Source organism: Schistocerca americana, chromosome 2 (genome assembly GCF_021461395.2).
Source record: "Schistocerca americana isolate TAMUIC-IGC-003095 chromosome 2, iqSchAmer2.1, whole genome shotgun sequence".
NCBI classification, from domain to species: domain Eukaryota; kingdom Metazoa; phylum Arthropoda; class Insecta; order Orthoptera; family Acrididae; genus Schistocerca; species Schistocerca americana.
Window position 1 is genome coordinate 826,871,029 of NC_060120.1, and position 22,162 is coordinate 826,893,190.

At 41.5% G+C, this 22,162-nt stretch overlaps 1 protein-coding gene across 1 annotated transcript in view; it reads right to left on the reverse strand.

Annotated features, from left to right (window-relative positions):
• The window catches only part of LOC124595453 (methylcrotonoyl-CoA carboxylase subunit alpha, mitochondrial), a 119,372-nt gene that overhangs the window by 22,473 nt on the left and 74,737 nt on the right, over nt 1-22,162 (reverse strand). Inside the window, exon 10 of the mRNA XM_047134200.1 lies at nt 735-879. Within this exon, the coding sequence (XP_046990156.1) occupies nt 735-879 (145 nt within the window). The remainder of the gene's footprint in view (nt 1-734; nt 880-22,162) is intronic.

Consider the following 22,162-nt stretch of genomic DNA (forward strand, 5'->3'; position numbering starts at 1 on the left):
CATCTACTCCAAAAATATTTTATACATACTGTAGAACTGTAAAATTTGTTATGTAACCTGATAGCCACAGTCAAATATTGATGGTTCAAAGCCCATCCAAATCTGCTTACAACAAAACTATTGTTTTTCAGGTGCATACACTAAGAAGTGTTTGAAGTATTATGTTTCCAGGAAAAAAAAGAAATTTAATATTCTCTCTCAAGAAATTCTGCTTCAAAACTGATAATAAACTAGTATTTATTAAAACCCACAACAAAGATTAGAAATAATTTATACAAAACTAAGCATGTTTGGTGACCTTTAGTCCCAAAGCAAATTCTGTCTTTTACTGGAGATCTGGAAAGACAATTAGGAGCCCTTTTTATAGTTATTAAACTCTTGAACTCTTGTGTTAAATGCCACAGAAGGAAACAATTAAGTCGTTGCAGCAAATACTATACAGTTACTAATTTCTTTAACAAAAACGTCACGAACAAAGAAATCTAACACTAAACAGCAGAAATTTGATCCCAGGTTTACAAATCAAAAAAGAAAATTTATATCAGATTAGTAAGGAAACATTACCAAACTCTAATGTGGTTGGGTTTCATAAGACAAACAGTAATAAACTGATGCAAAAAGGGGCATTTCCAACCAACAACAACATAGACAATATTGTGAGTTACCTCATACGCACAAATATTGATACTATCCCCCACAAATATGTAATATGTTAGAGAGATGGTGTTTATTACTCTCAATGCCTGGACAACTGAGGATTTCGGTGCGCTTCAAAAGATGATTTAATCGAAAACCCACTTCAGTTGCAAATGGGTTGTTGCTATTGCGCACTGATTTAACTGCCAACTCCTTTTCCTTCAGTAACTGAGCCAGGAAAGCCTGCAACACAAGGAAAACTAACATGTGATATTGTATATATGCATAGAATATTGGTCATGAGAAAATCATATTAATACCTAAAAGACAATTTGTTAGTGTTACAGAATTTTTTTTAAAAAAAAGGAAATATTTATTTCAAGAATGAAAATATGTTACAGAACGAAGAGGAAAGACAATGTGGGTCTCATTACCACTGGCAGAAATCCCTGACACTTTTTCCTTTGTTTTCCGTTTCAGCTTCAGCAGGGGCTCTATCCTGGTGACACATCTGCAGCTGACTTCCTGTCAGCACACGATGTCCTCCTAAGAACTGTCAGGTGTATTTTATCTGGTGTTTTGGCAGATATTTGCAGTGTGCAGCTGCAGTCACTCCAACAAATACTGCTCATCATGTCTTTCACATGATGCTGTGTATCAACAAAAAGCATCAGTTTCCTTTTATGTGCAAAATCTTTTTTTTTTCTTTTTCTTTTTCTGTCAGGGGAATTTTACATGTCCATTTGATAGAGGAGTCCAAAATTAATCTAGTGTGATATTTGTTTTATTGATATGTGCTAAAGGAACAGTAGATCATAGGGAATAACAAGTACTCCAGCAGTAGCTCAGCAGCACACTGCAGCACGCTGACAGCTGCCACCATGCAGAAATGCTGCTCAGTCACTGCAAGCATCTGCTCAAAGACCAGAGAAAATGCACCCGACAACACTTGGGTGGGGTGGGGGGTGGGGTGGGGGGCTATATATTTTCCTAGCCCTTTCCTTAGGACTATAGATCAATAATGTCAAAATTCCTTGATATCAATAGTAGAAGAAAACAATTTCTCAGGAATAGTTTCCTTCAGAATTCTTCCTCCATGCTGATATGAAATGAACGCATATAATTAAACACTGACAGGAGGAATGCATCACTGATTGCCCTTTTGTGGCTGCCAACCAATCACAACACTGTAATTTCTATATTGGATCACTGATAATGAGTATCAATCTGTATCACATTTCTTCATGTTGCTGACATAATGGACTCTCTACAGATGTTTAAAAGCTGACAGATAAATGTAATCATATTTTCTTATTTTCAAAAAGAAATCAGAAGTTATAAGTAAGTTAGGAAAGTGTGAATCTGCAGCAAAATTTTCTCAGGATTAGGGGACTGTATACAGACAGTGAGACATCTAAAGAAAAACAAAGAAAACAGGGGAGTTGTATGAAACTGGAGGGGTTTTTTTCATTCAACACTTCATCAGTATGGCTGATTAGATTTAAGCATTACTATGGGATTTGAGAAATCGCTGTTCAGCACAAGACAGTTCGCATTAAGAAAGACACAACTGATTTTTTTTGTGATAAATTCTTCAATTGCTCTGATCAGTACAATTTTTCCCTGGAACTGATTTACAACACCAACAGGAATAGACTGTACTGGAAGAGCACACCCACATGCACTTTAACCTCTTGGCAAACTTTCCTTTTCTGCAAAGATTCAATGGGCGAGAACAAAATGAAGCCACTTGGTCCTGGAAAACTGAAACAATTATGCTCATTCAAAGGAATAACAACCTTACCATCATAGTATATGCATTTGACAGGATCCTAGAAAGACAATACTATATAGACACACTGACTCTGTTCCGTATTTGTTCCTATTGTGCGTACATATTTGGAATGGAAAAGCGCGCGCGTGCGCGCCTACAATAAACCGCAAACTCACATCCACATGCACTCACACGTGTACACTCGCATGTGAATGCACACACACACACACACACACACACACACACACACACACAGATATATATGCGTGTGGTCCCCCCCCCCTCGGCCCTCCCCTGCCCCCCCCCCCCCACACACACACACATCTGCGCGCGCGTGTGTGTGTGTGTGTGTGGGCGGGGGGGGGGGGGGGGGGGCAGGGGAGGGCCGAGGGGGGGGGGGGGGACCACATGCATATATATCTGTCTGTGTGTGTGTGTGTGTGTGTGTGTGTGTGTGTGTGTGTGCATTCACATGCGAGTGTACATGTGTGAGTGCATGTGGATGTGAGTTTGCGGTTTATTGTAGGCTCTAAAGAGTGAAGCTATCAGTGCCATGTGAAAAGTAGTAGAAACAAATATGGTTAAAACAGTGAAAAAGGTCATAAAACCAGGAGGAGTAAGTCCCGCATAATTCCATTCATTCACTTCTAACCTCACTGGCACAATCACACTATCTCACATCTTAAGATAACATAAAATTGGTGAAATATATAGAAAACTGGTAATTAAAACACAAATAATACACGGGAAAATCCAGGATGGAATGTAACAATATTATGAAAAGGATAGTTGCTACTTACCATACGGCGGAGACGCTGAGTCGCAGATAGGCACAACAAAAAGACTGTCACAACGTGTGTGTGTGTGTGTGTGTGTGTGTGTGTGTGTGTGTGTGTGTTGTATATTTTTGACAAAGGCCTTGCTGGCCGAAAACTTATTTTGTGACAGTCTTTGGGTTGTGCTTATCTCTGACTCCGCATCTCCACTATATGGTAGGTCACAACTATCCTTTTCATAATTCTGTTACAAATAATACAATAGAAGAACTAAAGTAACTACACAGAGAAATATGACTACCTCATCACCCCCCCCCCCCCCAAAAAAAAAACCTACTGCAACAACGGAGGTGACACATAATCAACAATATGCATCTTGGAAAGTCTGTTTTTGTCTCAGCAAACTTCAGCTGATGCCTATCAAATCTTACAGGAGGCCTATGGAGAGTCTGTTCTTCCCTACAGCACAGCTTGAAGATGGTTTAAATTGTTTAAAGAGGGGCACAATCAATTTCAAAGGAAGGCAGGGCCGATGCTCCAATTACATCTACAACAACAAGACTACTCCGCATTTCACAATTAAGTGCCTGGCAGATGGTTCATTGCAGCACCTCTTACAGCAAAAATCATCAACGCTGTTATTTTCAGTGTGAGGGAGGATCAATGAATAAACAGATGAGCCCTTTCAGAAGTACTGAAAATTTCATTGGGTGCCACAGACAAGTAGCTGACAGAAAATATATAAACGAGTCATTTCTGTGCACAGTGGGTTCCAAGACTGCTGATTCCTGAACAAAAGCACATTTGCATACAGGTTTGCATATAGCTGAAGTTGGTGTTAGAAGAAGATCTAGAGTCTCATTCAAAGGCAATCACTGCTAATGAAACTTCGCTACATCATTTTGATGCTGAGAGCAAACAGCAAAGCTCAGTATGGAAATCTCCACTGCCAACCTCCAAAAAAGCAGAAGTGTTTGCTTTTGCTGGGGAAGTTGTGGTCATATAATTTTTTGGTATTCCTGGACTGGTTTATCAGCATGTTGTTGCTGCACACACATCAACACCCGGACAACTTTGCAAGTCTATATCCAGGCACAAAAGACCAAAATATTCTTGGAACAGATTGGATGCTCCGCCACAATAATGTATGGCCTCGTATTGTGTCATTACTGAAAATCTGGCAAAAACCAACGTGAAATGCATCCCTCAGCTTCCAATAGTCCAGATTTAGCTCTGTGTGACTTTTTTCTATTCTCTAACATGAAGAAACACCTTCCTGGGAGGCATTTACCATCATCTGACGCGGTAGTGAAGGCTGTGGAAGCAATTCTTAAAGACCTTTCAAAAAACTTGTTTCCAGCATGTCTTTGCAGACTGGCAGAAATGCTGGGACAAGCAAATCACATCCAAAGAAGACTATTTTGAGAAGGACCACCAAAATTATGATGAGTAATGGTATACTGCCAAAAAATTATGATTATTCTTTATTGAACAGCCTCATAACAGAGCAGCCAACAGAGACCCTTGCTTAGACCCATCCGTGAATACAGCTGTATAGTTGTGATACCTATTTAAAATGTCACAAAATAACACATTAAAAACAGATGCAGGAGTGCAGCATCTCCTCGACTGCACCAAATCTAAGATTACTCTAAGTCTCTGAAGTAACCACAAGGGTAGTCAGTTAAAATCCTGAGTCTGGTTTGTCCTTGCTCCACACGAATTTGTAGCTGGATGAGCAACAGTATGGCATGCTGGTGGACTGGGTGCAGTGGCGATCTTATATGTTCAACCCATTGTAAGGATCTGCTGCTGGATGGTGAGTGCCGGTTCCCCAGCCTCACCATACGAACTGGGTACAGGGCTGGTCGTACAAGATCCCGTGACCAGCCTGATCTCCATATGGTGGATAGTGACAATGATCTTCAGCTACAAAGGTATCACCAATTTGTATACCGTGCATCTATAGTCGTCATCTTATGAAGGCCCTATAACCAAGCAGATATGCCCTACCATTCGCCAAGATCTGTGGCTAAGACACTTTATGATTTCAGTGCTTTCTGCAGCCTTGCCTTTGGATCCTTTAGCTGTGGTAACGATGACAGTCTGGAACAAACAATTAGATCCAGAAACCTCACCAAGTCTTTAAAATGCATAATGGTGTCCATCATACGGAATCAGGTAAATTAAAAACATGAAGAGAATGGTTAAAATTCACACACACACACAAACACACACACACACACACACACACACACACACACTCTCTCTCTCTCTCTCTCTCTCTCTCTCTCTCTTATCCGCAGTCAACGTAAAACCCATCTCTGCTCGCCACTTTTATAACCTCTTCACCGTAAGTTGCAAATGATGAGTTGTAGTTGCGGCACTGGAGGACAAACAGAAACCTGCTAAATCATACACAGCATTGACCCCTGGGGCAAGTAGAGTGGGAGCCCCATAATACATTAGGGCACTGAAGTCTCCCAGCAGGAGAAATGATCAGGGGCGTTTCTCTACAAGATCTGCGAGTAAAGACAGAGTATATAGTGATCCTTTGATCCAAATGAACATCAGCAGCAACTGCTTGGTGATCAGTACCCAAGGATAGTGCACAAGAGCAGTCTGTGTTGACGACAAACACGGCAACCCTTGTCTTGGCTCTTTCGCCCGCCAGGTCATACTTGAAGGCGTTAGTAGATTTAAAATGGATCTCTTGTGAACAAACACACACAGAGGATGTTCCTCTGCTAAGTATTTCAGTTCCTTCTTATGCATCCTAAACCTCCTGATGTTTCGCTGCAGTATGTGAGCCATTTTATCAGTAAGGTTTTCTTTTCATCCTGTCTCTCGGCTGGAGCAGGGATACCTGCGTCAGTCGGAGGCTAAGATAGATGCTCTGCTCCAGGCAGGCGTCACAGTTTATGAAGCCAAATCCTTACAACCATCAGATAGAATGAGTTCTGTTTGAGCTGACCGTTTATGATCTGTCACCTTCTGCAAAAAACACTTCCTGTTTGGCTTGGTTGCCAGAAGAGACTTCAGAGAGGCAACTGCAGTAGTGCTAGTGGCAGTGCTGGCTGTTTACTGAGTCTGCCATTTTCGATGCCTGAAGCTCTACAATACAGCCCATATTGCTCTTCCTTCAAGGTACACACTCTAGTTTCTACTTCAGATGGGTGAGCCCCACAGAAGTTAACACACTTCGGAGGAGATGAAAAACAAATCCTTCATGGATGGTCTTACCACATTTGCTACAAGTGGCACCCCCTTAAATCATATATAAGGCCTCACAGTTATGTGAATGAAACCAGCCTCGATACGGTCTGGAAATGTTGTACCATGGAACATAAGACTAAAAGAATCAGATTTCACCAGCTCGCCCCCTACCTCTTCATGATGTTTTGCACATCAATCACACCATCTTGAATACACATACCCCTCAAAATTCTTCTTTAGGGGTATCAGTAACATTTCTGCATAGTTCAGGGTGTTGTGTAGCTCCACTTCAGTGGCATATTACCAGAGGCATTTAGCTGTCTGGAGGTTTGTTCCCCTTGTTGGGAACTAGACATTTCAACCAATAGTGTTCCATTCCTGAATCACTTAATAGATTTTAAGGTGCCAGCAATGCCCCCTAAACCCTTTTGAATATAGAAAGGTAAAACTTTCTCATTGTTTACATCTTTGCTTTTAATTATTAAAAATAATTCTGCCTAACAGCATGTGTTCTGTTACTATAAACTGAAATATTGGAAAGAATTCCTGAATCAGGAAAACTGGTAATATGAGTCCTCTTGTTAGGATGGGTGTTGATACCCACCAGCCATACAATATTCCAGTGGCAGGTTATATGGAAAAGTTCAAGAGTTCAATCTCAGTCCCACGAGCAGCTAGGGAAATAAGGGTCAACCCAAACAGAGCCCCCCTGCCTGGGTCAGCCTTAATACAACTGATTTCAGGAGGTTCCTCAGAGCTTGCCTGCTAAAAGCAAAGCAACTCATGAGCACGCAGCACACCTTGAGATTATTATTATTATTATTATTATTATTATTATTACTGTAGAGGTTTTTACCCTCTTCACGATGTGGGTGGTTACGCCAATATTCCTGATATCCCAATATGAGAGAAGGAAAGTTGCAATAGGCACAATAAAAAGATTCACACAATCATAGTTTTCGGCCATTAAGGCCTTTGTCAGCTGTAGACACACACACACACACACACACACACACACACACACACACACACACAAGTGCAACTTGCACACACCTCTGGAGTCTCAGAGAGCTGAAACTACACTGCGAGCAGCAGCACCAGTGCACGATGGGAGTGGTGACTGGGTGGGGGTAAGGAGGAGGCTAGGGTGGGGAGGGGGGGAGGGGGAGGGATAGTATGGTGGGAGTGGCGGGCAGTGAAGTGCTGCAGTTTGGACGGAGGGTAGGAGAGAAGGTGCGGAGAAGGGGGTGGGTAAGTAGCGAAAAGGAGAGAAATAAAAATAAAAGAAATTAAAAGACTGGGTGTGGCGGTGAAATGACGGCTGTGTAGTGTTGGAATGGGAACAGGGAGGGGGCTGGATGGAGGACAGTGACTAACGGAGGTTAAGGCCAGGAGGGTTACGGGAACGTAGGATGTATTGCAGGGAAAGTTCCCACCTGCACAATTCAGAAAAGCTGGTGTTGGTAGGAAGGATCCATATGGCACAGGTTGTGAAGCAGTCATTGAGATGAGGGGTATCATGTTTGGCAGCATGTTCAGCTACAGTGTGATCCACTTGCTATTTGGCCACAGTTTGCGATGACTGTTCATGCGGACAGACAGGTTGTCGTGACTACATAGAATGCAGCACAGTGGTTGCAGCTTAGCCTGTAGATCACATGACTGGTTTCACAGGTAGCTCTGCCTTTGATGTGATAGGTAATGTTAGTGACCGGACTGGAGAAGGTGGTGGTAGGAGGATGTATGGGACAGATCTTGCATCTAGGTCTATTACAGGGGTATGAGCCAAGAGGTAAGGGATTGGGAGCAGGAGTTGTGTAAGGATGGACGAGTATAGTGTGTAAGTTCGGTGGACGGCGGAATACCACGGTAGGAGGGGTGGGAAGGATAGTGGGTAGGACATTTCTCATTTCAGGGCATGGTGAGAGGTAATCAAATGCTGGCGGAGAATGTAATTCAGTTGCTCCAGTCCCGGATAGTACTGAGATACGAGGGGAATGCTCCTCTGTGGCCAGACAGTGGGACTTTGGGGGGTGGTGGGAGCCTGGAAAGATAAGGCACAAGAGACTTGTTTTTGTACAAGGATGGGAGGATAATTTTGGTCAGTGAAGGTTTCAGTGAGACCCTTGTGTATTTAGAGACTGACTGCTCGTCACTGCAGATGTGACAACCACGGGTGGCTAGGCTGTATGGAAGGGACTTCTTGGAATGAAACAGGTGGCAGCTGTCGAAGTGAAGGTATTGCTGATGGTTAGTAGGTTTGATATGCACAGAGGTACTGATGTAGTCATCTCTGAGGTGGAGGTCAACATCTAGGAAGGTGGCTTGTTGGGTTGAGTAGGACCAGGTGAAGCAAATGGGGGAGAAGTAGTTGAGGTTCTGGAGGAATGTGAATAAGGAGTCCTCACCTTCAATCCAGATAGCAAAGATGTCATCAATGAATCTGAATGAGGTGAGGGGTTTAGGATTCTGGATTTTTAGAAAGGATTCCTGTAGATGGCCCATGAATAGGTTAGCATAGGATGGTGCCATGCGAGTGCCCATAGCCGTACCGTGGATTTGTTTGTAGGTAAGGAGAAGGAATTGTGGGTGAGGATATAATTGGTCATGGAGACTAGGAAGGAGATTGTTGATTTGGAATCCATAGGGCATCTGGAAAGGTAGTGTTTTATAACAGCAAGGCCATGGCATTACGAATGTTAGTGTACAGGGACGTGGCATCAATAGTGATGAGCAGGGCACCGTGTGGTAAAGGGAAAGGAACTGTGGAGAGTCGGTTAAGGAAATGGTTGGTATCTTTTATATAGGAGGATAGGTTCTGGGTAATAGGTTGAAGGTGTTCGTCTATGAGAGCAGAGATTCTCTCAGTGGTGGCACAGTAACTGGCCACAATGGGGTCCCCTGGGTGTATTTTTGCATAATTTTTCGGACGTAATTCTACTTTCTTACACATTTTTTCGCATTTTTGCACCACCATGGATCCTTGCTCCTTCCATCTGCGTCAATACAGAAAAGTTTCCTTATCCCCAGCCAGATCACAGTCCCACATAGTGTTCCTGTGTTGCTGCTTGGTTCATGAAATCCCCCCCCCCCCCCCCCCAATGGCCTTACCATCAAATTACCCATCTCTGGTTGCCACCCCTCCTCCTACAATGACCTCCAGCTGTTCAGATTCCGCCAATCCTTAGCCCTCACCAACATAATCCTGCAAAACCATATCAACCAAGCCCAATCCTCCTTCCAGTACCTTCTCTCCATCCGCAAAATTCTCCTGCTATGTAATCCCAAATTCCTGGAACCCATAACACACATGGAAACTCTTGCCCTGCACGAACTTGAGTAACATGCACAACACCACCTCAAAAAGATCTCCATCCTGCCCACTTCCTACTCCCGCCTCGGAGTACCACTGTCCACCACTTCTACAACAACCTCCAAACCTCCCCCACACCCCCTCATAGCTGACAAACCTTGTCTCGCAGACCTACTACACTTACCCCACCCTCCAAAACTCTCTCCCACGACCACACAGAACTCAAAACCTAAACAGACCCGCAACACAGTCATGAACCTATCCTCCAGAAGCCTTAGTCCCACAGAAATATCAGTCCATTCCAAAGGCCTCACCTTTTGCCCCACTCCCAAATTCAACCATGCAGGACTAGTTAAAGACCTTCTCTCCTTCTCCCAGTCCCTACAGTGGAAACACTTTTTCGCCACCAACCCAACCAATCAGACTCAAGTAAAGACCAACATTGAACCTGTCTAACTCAGTTCACTCCTCCATCCAACCGTGATCCACCCCCATTGTCTCCAATGCGCCCCGTTACCTTTCCAGAATTTCTTATCCTCGAACCTTGCCTCACCATCATTCCACAAATCCCTCAACATGCATACTAACCTAACATCCACAGAAAGAACCGCAGTCCACCATCTAAAAGCTGATCCCGATCTTATAATCCTAACTGCAGACAAAGGCTCCACTACCGTAGTTTTGAACCGCAAGGATTACGTGGCAGAAGGACTCCGTCAGCTGTCAGATACTTCCACCTACAAACCATACCACATTGATCCCATTCCAGCAATCCAGCAGGATCTCCCGTTACTACTCAAATCCTTAGGCCCAACCCAAAACCTCTCCCCAGTGTCCATCTCTCTACTTACCCCTACCACTCCCTGCACTCCCACCGTCTACATGCTTCTAAAGTCCATAAACCCAACCACCCAGGACGCCCCATTGTGGCCCGTTACTGTGATTCCACTGAGAGAATCTCTGCTCTCATAGACGAACACCTTCAACCTATTACACGGAACCTATCCTCCTATATAAAAGATACCAACCATTTCCTCAACCGACTCTCCACAGTTCCTTTCCCTTTACCACACGGTGCCCTGCTCATCACTATTGATGCCATGTCCCTGTACACTAACATTCGTAATGCCATGGCCTTGCTGTTATAAAACACTACCTTTCCAGATGCCCTATGGATTCCAAATCAACAATCTCCTTCCTAGTCTCCATGACCAATTATATCCTCACCCACAATTACTTCTCCTTACCTACAAACAAATCCACGGTACGGCTATGGGCACTCGCATGGCACCATCCTATGCTAACCTATTCATGGGCCATCTACAGGAATCCTTTCTAAAAATCCAGAATCCTAAACCCCTCACCTCATTCAGATTCATTGATGACATCTTTGCTATCTGGATTGAAGATGAGGACACCTTATTCACATTCCTCCAGAACCTCAACTACTTCTCCCCCATTTGCTTCACCTGGTCCTACTCAGCCCAACAAGCCACCTTCCTAGATGTTGACCTCCACCTCAGAGATGACTACATCAGTACCTCTGTGCATATCAAACCTACTAACCATCAGCAATACCTTCACTTCGACAGCTGCCACCTGTTTCATTCCAAGAAGTCCCTTCCATACAGCCTAGCCACCCGTGGTTGTCACATCTGCAGTGACGAGCAGTCAGTCTCTAAATACACAAGGGTCTCACTGAAACCTTCACTGACCAAAATTATCCTCCCATCCTTGTACAAAAACAAGTCTCTTGTGCCTTATCTTTCCAGGCTCCCACCACCCCCCAAAGTCCCACTGTCTGGCCGCAGAGGAGCATTCCCCTCGTAACTCAGTACTAGCCGGGACTGGAGCAACTGAATTACATTCTCCGCCAGCATTTCGATTACCTCTCGCCGTGCCCTGAAATGAGAAAGTCCTACCCACTATCCTTCCCACCCCTCCTACCGTGGTATTCCGCCGTCCACTGAACTTACACACTATACTCGTCCATCCTTACACAACTCCTGCTCCCAATCCCTTACCTCTTGGTTCATACCCCTGTAATAGACCTAGATGCAAGATCTGTCCCATACATCCTCCTACCACCACCTTCTCCAGTCCGGTCACTAACATTACCTATCACATCAAAGGCAGAGCTACCTGTGAAACCAGTCATGTGATCTACAGGCTAAGCTGCAACCACTGTGCTGCATTCTATGTAGGCACGACAACCTGTCTGTCCGCATGAACAGTCATCACAAACTGTGGCCAAATAGCAAGTGGATCACACTGTAGCTGAACATGCTGCCAAACATGATACCCCTCATCTCAATGACTGCTTCACAGCCTGTGCCATATGGATCCTTCCTACCAACACCAGCTTTTCTGAATTGTGCAGGTGGGAACTTTCCCTGCAATACATCCTACGTTCCCGTAACCCTCCTGGCCTTAACCTCCGTTAGTCACTGTCCTCCATCCAGCCCCCTCCCTGTTCCCATTCCAACACTACACAGCCGTCATTTCACCGCCACACCCAGTCTTTTAATTTCTTTTATTTTTATTTCTCTCCTTTTCGCTACTTACCCACCCCTTCTCCGCACCTTCTCTCCTACCCTCCGTCCAAACTGCAGCACTTCACTGTCCGCCACTCCCACCATACTATCCCTCCCCCTCCCCCCTCCCCACCCTAGCCTCCTCCTTACCCCCACCCAGACACCACTCCCATCGTGCACTGGTGCTGCTGCTCGCAGTGTAGTTTCAGCTCTCTGAGACTCCAGACGTGTGTGCAAGTTGCACTTGTGTGTGTGTGTGTGTGTGTGTGTGTGTGTGTGTGTGTGTGTGTCTACAGCTTACAAAGGCCTTAATGGCCGAAAACTATGATTGTGTGAATCTTTTTACTGTGCCAATTGTGACTCAGCATCTTCACTATATGGTGAGTAGCAACTTTCCTTCTCTCGTATTGTTACATTCCATTCTGGTTTTTCAATTGTTTGATTCATGATATCCCATCATAATGGGAGCTTACCAGTCCCCAGCTCAGGAAACCCTGGTTTGCAAAGCCTGTACCCAGCACATGAATGATGAGCGCTCTGAGGTATGCCCTGGGAGACATGTGACTTATCACATGCCACAGACATGGTGGGCAAGAAAACAAAGGCAAAATGCATTCAGACACAATAAAAAATTAAAATACCCACTTACACTAATACAATGCACTTACAAATAGAACTGTATCATCAGGTTACCTTCCACTCAGAAGGCTGTTGCACACAGTGACTGTTATAGTGACTTGTAAATAATAGATTTCAGCTATCAGTCATCCTTTTTAAATTTTATAGGCAGTTCTCGATTTCAGCTAGAAACTAGCCATTCTCAATGCACTATCATATTTGATCAATGCATGTAATGCCTGTTCATCGGGCTTCAACCACAGTTCATTGAATACTGAGTATCAATACAAGTCAATTTCTGATTTCTATCAATACAGCTGCTTCCATCAGCAGCCATGCCCAGAATCTTTCTAGAACCCATGAACACAGTTAATTTTGGCTGTACTTCTACTTTAAGCATTTTGTCAATTCTATTTGAACTGTTATCAAATATGGTCACGTCATTATGAATGCAAAATGGTAAATAGGGTTTATATTCTACAAATCTGAAATCAATGTTCTGCAGGTCTTGTGATTGTGGAAGGGTTGGAAAAGAAAGTTAATGTTGAGATATAATTTAAATCAGAGAAACACAGTTCGCTGGCAACAAAATGCTGCTGCCTCTCAATGGAAACAATCATCACAAGTCAAAAGCTTAAACAGAACCAAAAGAAGGATACGAACAAAGACCATAGTGGAGTGTTTGAATGTTGGTAGAACACAGTGTTCGTTGTGTAGTTTCAAGAAAATGATAAAATGCCATGTTGTTTAATATGTCAAAGATGATGGTCAGTATAAAGCCAGGTGCTGATTATGGAATCCATGCAGGAAAGGACAAGCAGAAGATGTGCTGAAGAACCGTAAGAATAACTTTGAGAGGTTTGTGGTAGAAAAATTTCGATATTTACCATGGAATACAAATAATGAAGACAGAGGATGGAATATTTCCACATGAAAAACAGAACGCAAAGGAAGTACTGGAAAAATTCAATATGACTGACTGTAAGGCCATAAGGACTCCTTTAGTTCCAGAGGGGAAGCCTTATCTTGAAGCAATAAGAAGTCTTCTTTATTTGTCACGTAAAATCAGGCCAGATCTTAGATGCATAGTAAGATTCCACAAATAATGAGCTTTTCTGTAAGAAGACAGAAGATGACACAATTAATCTAAGTAATTATTGTGATGCTAATCATGCACAACACTCAAGGAACAGCAAGAGTGCAAGTGCAAAAATATTTAAATACTGTATGATGATTTAGTTTTATTTAAAACAAATATCACATTATAAAGAGGGTGTTGGAATGGTAAAACACTATGTTTGCTGTATGTTTTCATGGGTTGGCAACTAGAGTAGAAGCAGAATGCAAGTTGTCTGTGGTGAAATAAAACAGTTGTCTGTGATCTGTATGTACAAAGAAGATAATAAGAAGTCATGTTATTTAATCAGTGTTTTTTATAATATTCAAATAAAGTGAACCAGGCAACTAAAAATGTTAAACGGAGAAAAAACTGTTGAAGTGTTTGCAAAAGCAAACATTCCAAATGTGAACCATTTATTCTTGGCCAGTGTTATTTTTACGTCCTTTCTTACTGCTGACAATCAGTTTCAAAGCACAAAGCCTTCGTCTTTGGGTATATGGTTTGGTAATCAAAATCGTATACATCCAAAGGTACATGGGAAGTCATCATACAGCTACAATGTGACTCTGAGCAATAACATGGCATCTTCTTTTAAATTTATATGTCTAAATTATTTATTTTTATTTAAATTTATATATCTAATATAATTTATATGTCTAATCATTTCCCAAAAAACTGATTCCAATGAGGCCAAAAACTGATGCTAATTTTCAGGTTGTTAGTGAACACAATCTGTCACAACATTGTTTACCTTCCATAAGCAGAGGCTTCCTTGTAGTTCACACATTCCCTGTGTTCTGATGACAATAAAAGTAGTTCCATGTTCCATACAAATATAATGAATAAAGGAATTACACACAACTACCTTTCATTTGAAGATTACGGTGACGGAGTAACTACTTGAACAGTCTTGGCGCTCATAAGGTACTCTTCTATGCAAGATTATTTGTGATCCACCTTCCAGAACTCTTCCTAACAGCACACAACCCTGAACTGTTCATTTGATTAATAGTTGTTGATGGCATTTTCATGACAGAAGTATATTCTATTCCTTCAGGATCTTAATGTCCTCTGCCAAATCCACTTGTTCCTTTTGAGTTCAGTCAAGTTGACACAGAAATCTGTCCCTCTAACAGCTTCATAAGAAATGCTTGTCACAATAAGGCTTCATCACACAATAACCCCTCATCCACCAATGTAACTGCTGTTCATCAGTTACCACTTCTTCCACACCAAGATGTCTCTTCATTGACATATGAGTACTAGGAGGTATCACACACGCAGTGTCAAGCAGTTCTTATCCAAATAAGCCTCTTGACTTGTATTCAAACATATCTCATTTGCCATTTTCTCATATGCTTTTGAATCTCCATACCTCCACTAACAAGACACAAAAAATACCATTCTCATGCAGTTTCTCACTTGGTTGAACACACTTTTTACATCTATTGTTACAAAAGAGCTTGCACAGATGTAGTTCCTCACATTCGCTACAAGGACCTTGACCACCTTTTCTTGTTCCAATAAACAAGTAATACAATATGGAGCACATTATGAGTAAGGCCTATCCTATCACCCCCATCCACAACCATCTACCTCAGTCCTGAAGTGAGCATCTTTCACCCAGAGTCACAGTAACCTCCGAGAACAGCTATATCACCCATTTTACAATCTGCCCTTTCCCACCCCACCACCCTCCCAACAGCATTCAATTCACTGTGTAAAACAACATTGAAACAGATCCCATGGACAACCTTTATCATCCAATTGTAGGGAACAATTTCACACCATAGGCAAACAGCTGCTTAACAATTCATATAAATTCTTCATTTTCCAGCGTTAGCTCTTTGAACTGTGCTGAAGGAACCATCTCTCTAATAATCGATCAGTTCTGCAGTCTCCCTTGCCAGACATCCACAAGTTCTTACACACCTACAGCCCCTGGGTCAACAGTTATGACACTCTATTCCTCCACATCAACACCTCCTATCCAGTTTCCCTTACTCTCTTCAACTTAGTGAACAATATTACTTGATATTGAATGCACCTCTATGATGATTTAATAAGAACATCTATCCTATTAGACCAACCCATCACAAATATACCCTCCATTTTGACAGCAGCGAACCCTCTTACAACATAACAATTCCACTTATACTTTTGCGGGAACACCAACATACTGCCCACCAAAATGAATTGATATTGCCAAACCATGTCCAAGGCTTAGTTTTAGTGATTTTTTCGAACACACTGCTTCACACAATGTCATGAACAAAAGTAGCTGCTTCCTCCTCATATCATCACCACCCATACTTCCCTGTTTCAATATCTCCATATTTCTCACTGCCCCTCATTTTACCTACAGTGATGAGCAAAACACCATGATTGAACACTGACCTCCATGAGACTGAATGCTGCCTGGTGGACTGTAGACACATATTGCAGTAAGGAAAGTATATAAGTGGAGCACAGACAAATGGGAATCATTCTGACAAAGATACGGGCTGCAAATGGGGAAATCCAAGGACATAATCGCCCCTGACCTTAGCCCACAAGTACGCTCTATCAGCCTCAGCACTCCATACCTGAGCTTGTTACGATGTGTAATTCAGCCAGTCGCTGCAGAGTGCTGACTGCTAACTGTTAGCAGCTGCTACTAAGTGCCAAGTTTATAGTGTTAAAACAAACAGCATCTTTCGATTCGGTAGTTTGGAGTTGAAAAACTTCGGTTTTTCACAAGTTTCTATAGCAAAGGAAGCTATCTGCTTCAGCACAATTGGTAAGAAATATTTACACACAATCGCACTAAGAAGTATTGGATGGTTTTCCCCACTGTTACAACAACAACAAACTGCTTTTTCTAGCTCTAGCTCTGGGACTATATATATATTTCCAACTGTTTTCTAATGCCATGGGTTTGCAAGTATGGGAGAGCACTTGTCACAAAATCCAACACTGCATTTGCAAATTCACAACGGGCACAGATGGGTAACACATGCTGTTCCCTGTGATGACATGGCAATATACCGAATCCACTGTATGGAGATTTAAGCGAAAAGGTTGAACTCAGATGTTTGTGTGTATAACAGGCTATTTCCTTTAGTACTTTCATTATGACATATCCACCAACATAGCCCAATGATGAAAGTTTAACAGAATTAAACTGTATAACTGAAAACTGTAATGCAGGAGTAGCTTTAATAATGAATAGGAAAATAGGAGTGCGGGTAAGCTATTACAAACAGCATAGTGAACGCATTATAGTGGCCAAGATAGACACGAAGCCCACACCTGCTACAGTAGTACAAGTTTATATGCCAACTAGCTCCGCAGATGACAACGAGATTGATGGAATGTATGATGAGATAAAAGAAATTATTCAGGTAGTGAAGGGAACGAAAATTTAATAGTCATGGGTGACTGGAATTTGACAGTAGGAAAAGGAAGAGAACGAAACGTAGTAGGTGAATATGGATTGGAGCTAAGAAATGAAAGAGGAAGCCGTCTGGTAGAATTTTGCACAGAGCACAACTTAATCACAGCTAACACTTGGTTCAAGAATCATGAAAGAAGGTTGTATACATGGAAGAACCCTGGAGATACTAGAAGGTTTCAGATAGATTATATAATGGTAAGACAGAGATTTAGGAACCAGGTTTTAAATTGTAGGACATTGCCAGGGGCAGATGTGGACTCTGACCACAATCTATTGGTTATGAACTGTAGATTAAAACTGAAGAAACTGTAGAAACATGAGAATTTAAGGAGATGGGACCTGGATAAACTGACTAAACCAGAGGTTGTACAGAGTTTCAGGGACAGCATAAGGGAACAATTGAGAGGAATGGGTGAAAGAAATACAGTAGAAGAAGAATGGGTAGCTTTGAGGGATGAAATAGTGAAGGCAGCAGAGGATCAAGTAGGTAAAAAGACAAGGGCTAGTAGAAATCCATGGGTAACAGAAGAGATACTGAAATTAATTGATGAAAGGAGAAAATACAAAAATGCAGTAAATGAAGCAGGCAAAAAGGAATAAAAACGTCTCAAAAATGAAATTGACAGGAAGTGCAAAATGGCTAAGCAGGGGTGGCTAGAGGGCAAATGTAAGGATGTAGAGGCTTATCGCATGAGGGGTAAGATAGATACTGCCTACAGGAAAATTAATGAGATCTTTGGAGAAAAGAGAACCACTTGCATGAATATCAAGAGCTCAGATGGAAACCCAGTTCTAAGCAAAGAAGGGAAAGCAAAAAGGTGGAAGGAGTATATAGAGGGTCTATACAGGGGCGATGTTCTTGAGGACAATATTATGGAAATGGAAGAGAATGTACATGAAGATGAAATGGGAGATACAATACTGCGTGAAGAGTTCGATAGAGCACTGAAAGACCTGAGTCGAAACAAGGCCCCGGGAGTAGACAGCATTCCATTAGAACTACTGATGGCCTTGGGAGAGCCAGTCCTGACAAAACTCTACCATCTGGTGAGCAAGATGTATGAGACAGGCGAAATACCCTCAGACTTCAAGAAGAATATAATAATTCCAATCCCAAAGAAAGCAGGTGTTGACAGATGTGAAAATTACCGAACTATCAGTATCATAAGTCACAGCTGCAAAATACTAAGGCGAATTCTTTACAGATGAATGGAAAAACTGGTAGAAGCTGACCTCAGGGAAGATCAGTTTGTATTGCATAGAAATGTTGGAACACGTGAGGCAATACTGACCCTATGACTTATCTTAGAAGCTAGCTAGATTAAGGAAAGGCAAACCTAGGTTTCTAGCATTTGTAGACTTAGAGAAAGCTTTTGACAATGTTGACTGGAGTACTCTCTTTCACATTCTGAAGGTGGCAGGAGTAAAATACAGGGAGCGAAAGGCTATTTACAATTTGTACAGAAACCAGATGGCAGTTATAAGAGTCGAGGGACACGAAAGGGAAGCAGTGGTTGGGAAGGGAGTGAGACAGGGTTGTAGTCTCTCCCCGATGTTATTCAATCTGTATATTGAGCAAGCAGTAAAGGAATCAAAAGAAAAGTTCGGAGTAGGAATTAAAATCCATGGAGAAGAAATAAAAACTTTGAGGTTCACCGATGACATTGTAATTCTGTCGGTGACAGCAAAGGACTTGGAAGAGCAGTTGAACGGAATGGACAGTGTCTTGAAAGGAAGGTATAAGATGAACATCAACAAAAGCAAAACGAGGATAATGGAATGTAGTCGAATTATGTTGGGTGATGCTGAGGGAATTAGATTAGGAAATGAGACACTTAAAGTAGTAAAGGAGTTTTGCTATTTGGGGAGCAAAATAACTGATGATGGTCGAAGTAGATAGGATATAAAATGTAGACTGGCAATGGCAAGGAAAGCGTTTCTGAAGAAGAGATATTTGTTAACATCGAGTATAGATTTAAGTGTCAGGAAGTCATTTCTGAAAGTATTTGTATGGAGTGAAGCCATGTATGGAAGTGAAACATGGACAATAAATAGTTTGGACAAGAAGAGAACAGAAGCTTTCAAAATGTGGTGCTACAGAAGAATGCTGAAGATTAGATGGGTAGATCACATAACTAATGAGGAAGTATTGAACAGGATTGGGGAGAAGAGAAGTTTGTGGCCCAACTTGACTAGAAGAAGGGATAGGTTGGTAGGACATGTTCTGAGGCATCAAGGGATCACCAATTTAGTACTGGAGGGCAGCGTAGAGGGTAAAAATCGTAGAGGGAGACCAAGAGATGAATACACTAAGCAGATTCAGAAGGATGTAGGTTGCAGTAGGTACTGGGAGATGAAGAGGCTTGCAGAGGATAGAGTAGCATGAAGAGCTGCATCAAACCAGTCTCAGGACTGACGACCACAACAACAACAACAACAACAACAACTGAAAACAAAATAAAGCTCTTTATGAGCATGCTTAGTTTAAAATTTTCAAACATATACTACATTGGTTTTTAATTATTATTAAAAGTGGTTTAGGAAAAATTGAAATTTTACTTTTCTGAGAAGGTAATATCAGATTATTTTAACACTGGTAGGTGCATAAGGCAACACTATTATACACACAAAGACAGACGTCGTATCACAAGAGTGCAAGCTAGTATGCTGACAATATCTGCAGGCAAATGTACTTTCCCATTGTTTTTGCCTTACTACGAGGTGGTGATGGTTTCGTAAGTGAATTTTTCCACATTGAAACTGCATTTTGTCCGTGTCTGTGTCAGTACATGAAGGTTCCGACAATAAACCAGTTTTCAAAATTCTATTCATGCTAAAGGTCAATGTTATGCATGTCGTTATTGGCAGCTGTTAATTGCAATCTGCTAAAGAACATTTCTACACAGTCACGGTTAAAACTGAGACTGAGGACAAAGTGAAATCCACTATTTAGCAAATGTTTTATGCATTTAGTTGTCAAGATGGTTTAAGTTAAATGGCTTTGTAAGTTTCATTATTTAGAAATTGCTTCTCAAATGAAGCCCTTTCCTTTTCAATGTAGATGTGAAAATTTATTCTGTAGCTATTCCAATCTTTCATTGTTAACTGAAAGGTACTGCATTCTGTCATCAGTGCGAGTACTTGTATGATGTGATGTACTGCTGACATCATGAAGTGTGTACCATTTTAACACATGCTCCATGTATTTTACTGTAGCTCCTGAAGAAGTAAAATCCAAACCTTTCTTATGAATGTGACTACTGTCTTCAAGAAGTTTTAGTGTCACAATTACTTCTGGTGAAAATAACTGCTTCACACACTTAACATCCATTTTCTTGAAGTCTGTGGGATCAAGAAGTTTCCTAGAAAGAAAACTGACAAGTTTTATAATTTCTGAACTTCGTAGTTTACAGCTTTTTTTACATACTTCCCAGAAATCATTCCCTCACCATCAAACATACTTATATCTAGAATGAAAGACCTCAAATTCTTTAAAATGTGACATTGACTGAAAGCTAGAAAGAGCAGTCATTCACAGTTTTATGGATGTGGCACTTTAGGAGACAGTGATTTACACTGACACAACCTTTTCATCATTATGACGTTTATTTTGTATTGTGTGTTACCAAGCACAGCGCAAAAAAACCACATTGTTCTGTTTCATGAATCACAGACAGTGTAAGTTTATACTGCTGTGCACCAGAGAGCTGCTTAGTAAAGAAATACACTTCTGACAACCTGAACTTGGCTGAAAGTCTGCTTATCAGGAAGAATTGGTAATTTTCTCTGCACACGTTGTTGTGGCTCGCTACCATTCTCAAGTTGCTGCATCTGCACTGTATCTCATTCTCCGAAAAATGCATCCAATTTTCTATTATACTGTAGTTGTTGCTTAACTGATATCTCATCTATTACTAAGCTACAGATCAACTCTGCATTTTTTAGACAGCTAGCTTCTGCTTCCAATCTTCACTTTACAAATGGCATAACTCCTGTTTCTTGCAAAATATCACCAACAAAATGAGAAAGAGTACAGCTACAGGGCAATTTCAGCATAAAATTTCTGGCATATTTGTAACCTTTGGGATGCTGTATTGCCAGTATTTATTTATTATCTCCTTACAGGAGAGAGTCGATTTTTTATTAACTTTTTTTTTATTTTCTCCAGTAAGAATTCTATTTTAGATAACTTACTTTCTTCTAATATTAATGATTCCAGGTTTTTGTGATAGGTGTTACTTTCATACTGAGCAAGTTGTTCTGACAGCACGTGAATATTAGATTCCTCGATCTTCAGTTTTTTGTCTAGTCTCCATGTTTCAGTTTTTTGTGATCTTAGTTCTTTTTCCAAGGCTTTTAGTTTTGAAAGTGTTTTGTCTTCTGTTTGAACTGTAGCTTATGTGAATGCATTTAATGGAACAATAGTGCTGGTTTCTTGTGTAGGACTTGCACTTCTTTCACACTTACAACACACCTGGTCATTTGGAGACTGTTTTTCAATTTGTCGGCTAGATAACGCTGCTATTTGAATTTTAAGGAGAGGATAATTTGGAAATCTGCTGGAAATACTACCTTTTCTGAGAATCTGTCTCTTGGAACCAGATTTATAGTCTGCCTTGGTAAACTGTTGACTGCAAACTACTAATGAGCTTGACAACTTATTTGGCATGAAGTTATTTCAAGACACCAGACTTAACCATGCATTTCTTAGGTCATTATCAGTCGAAAATTCGTGGTAA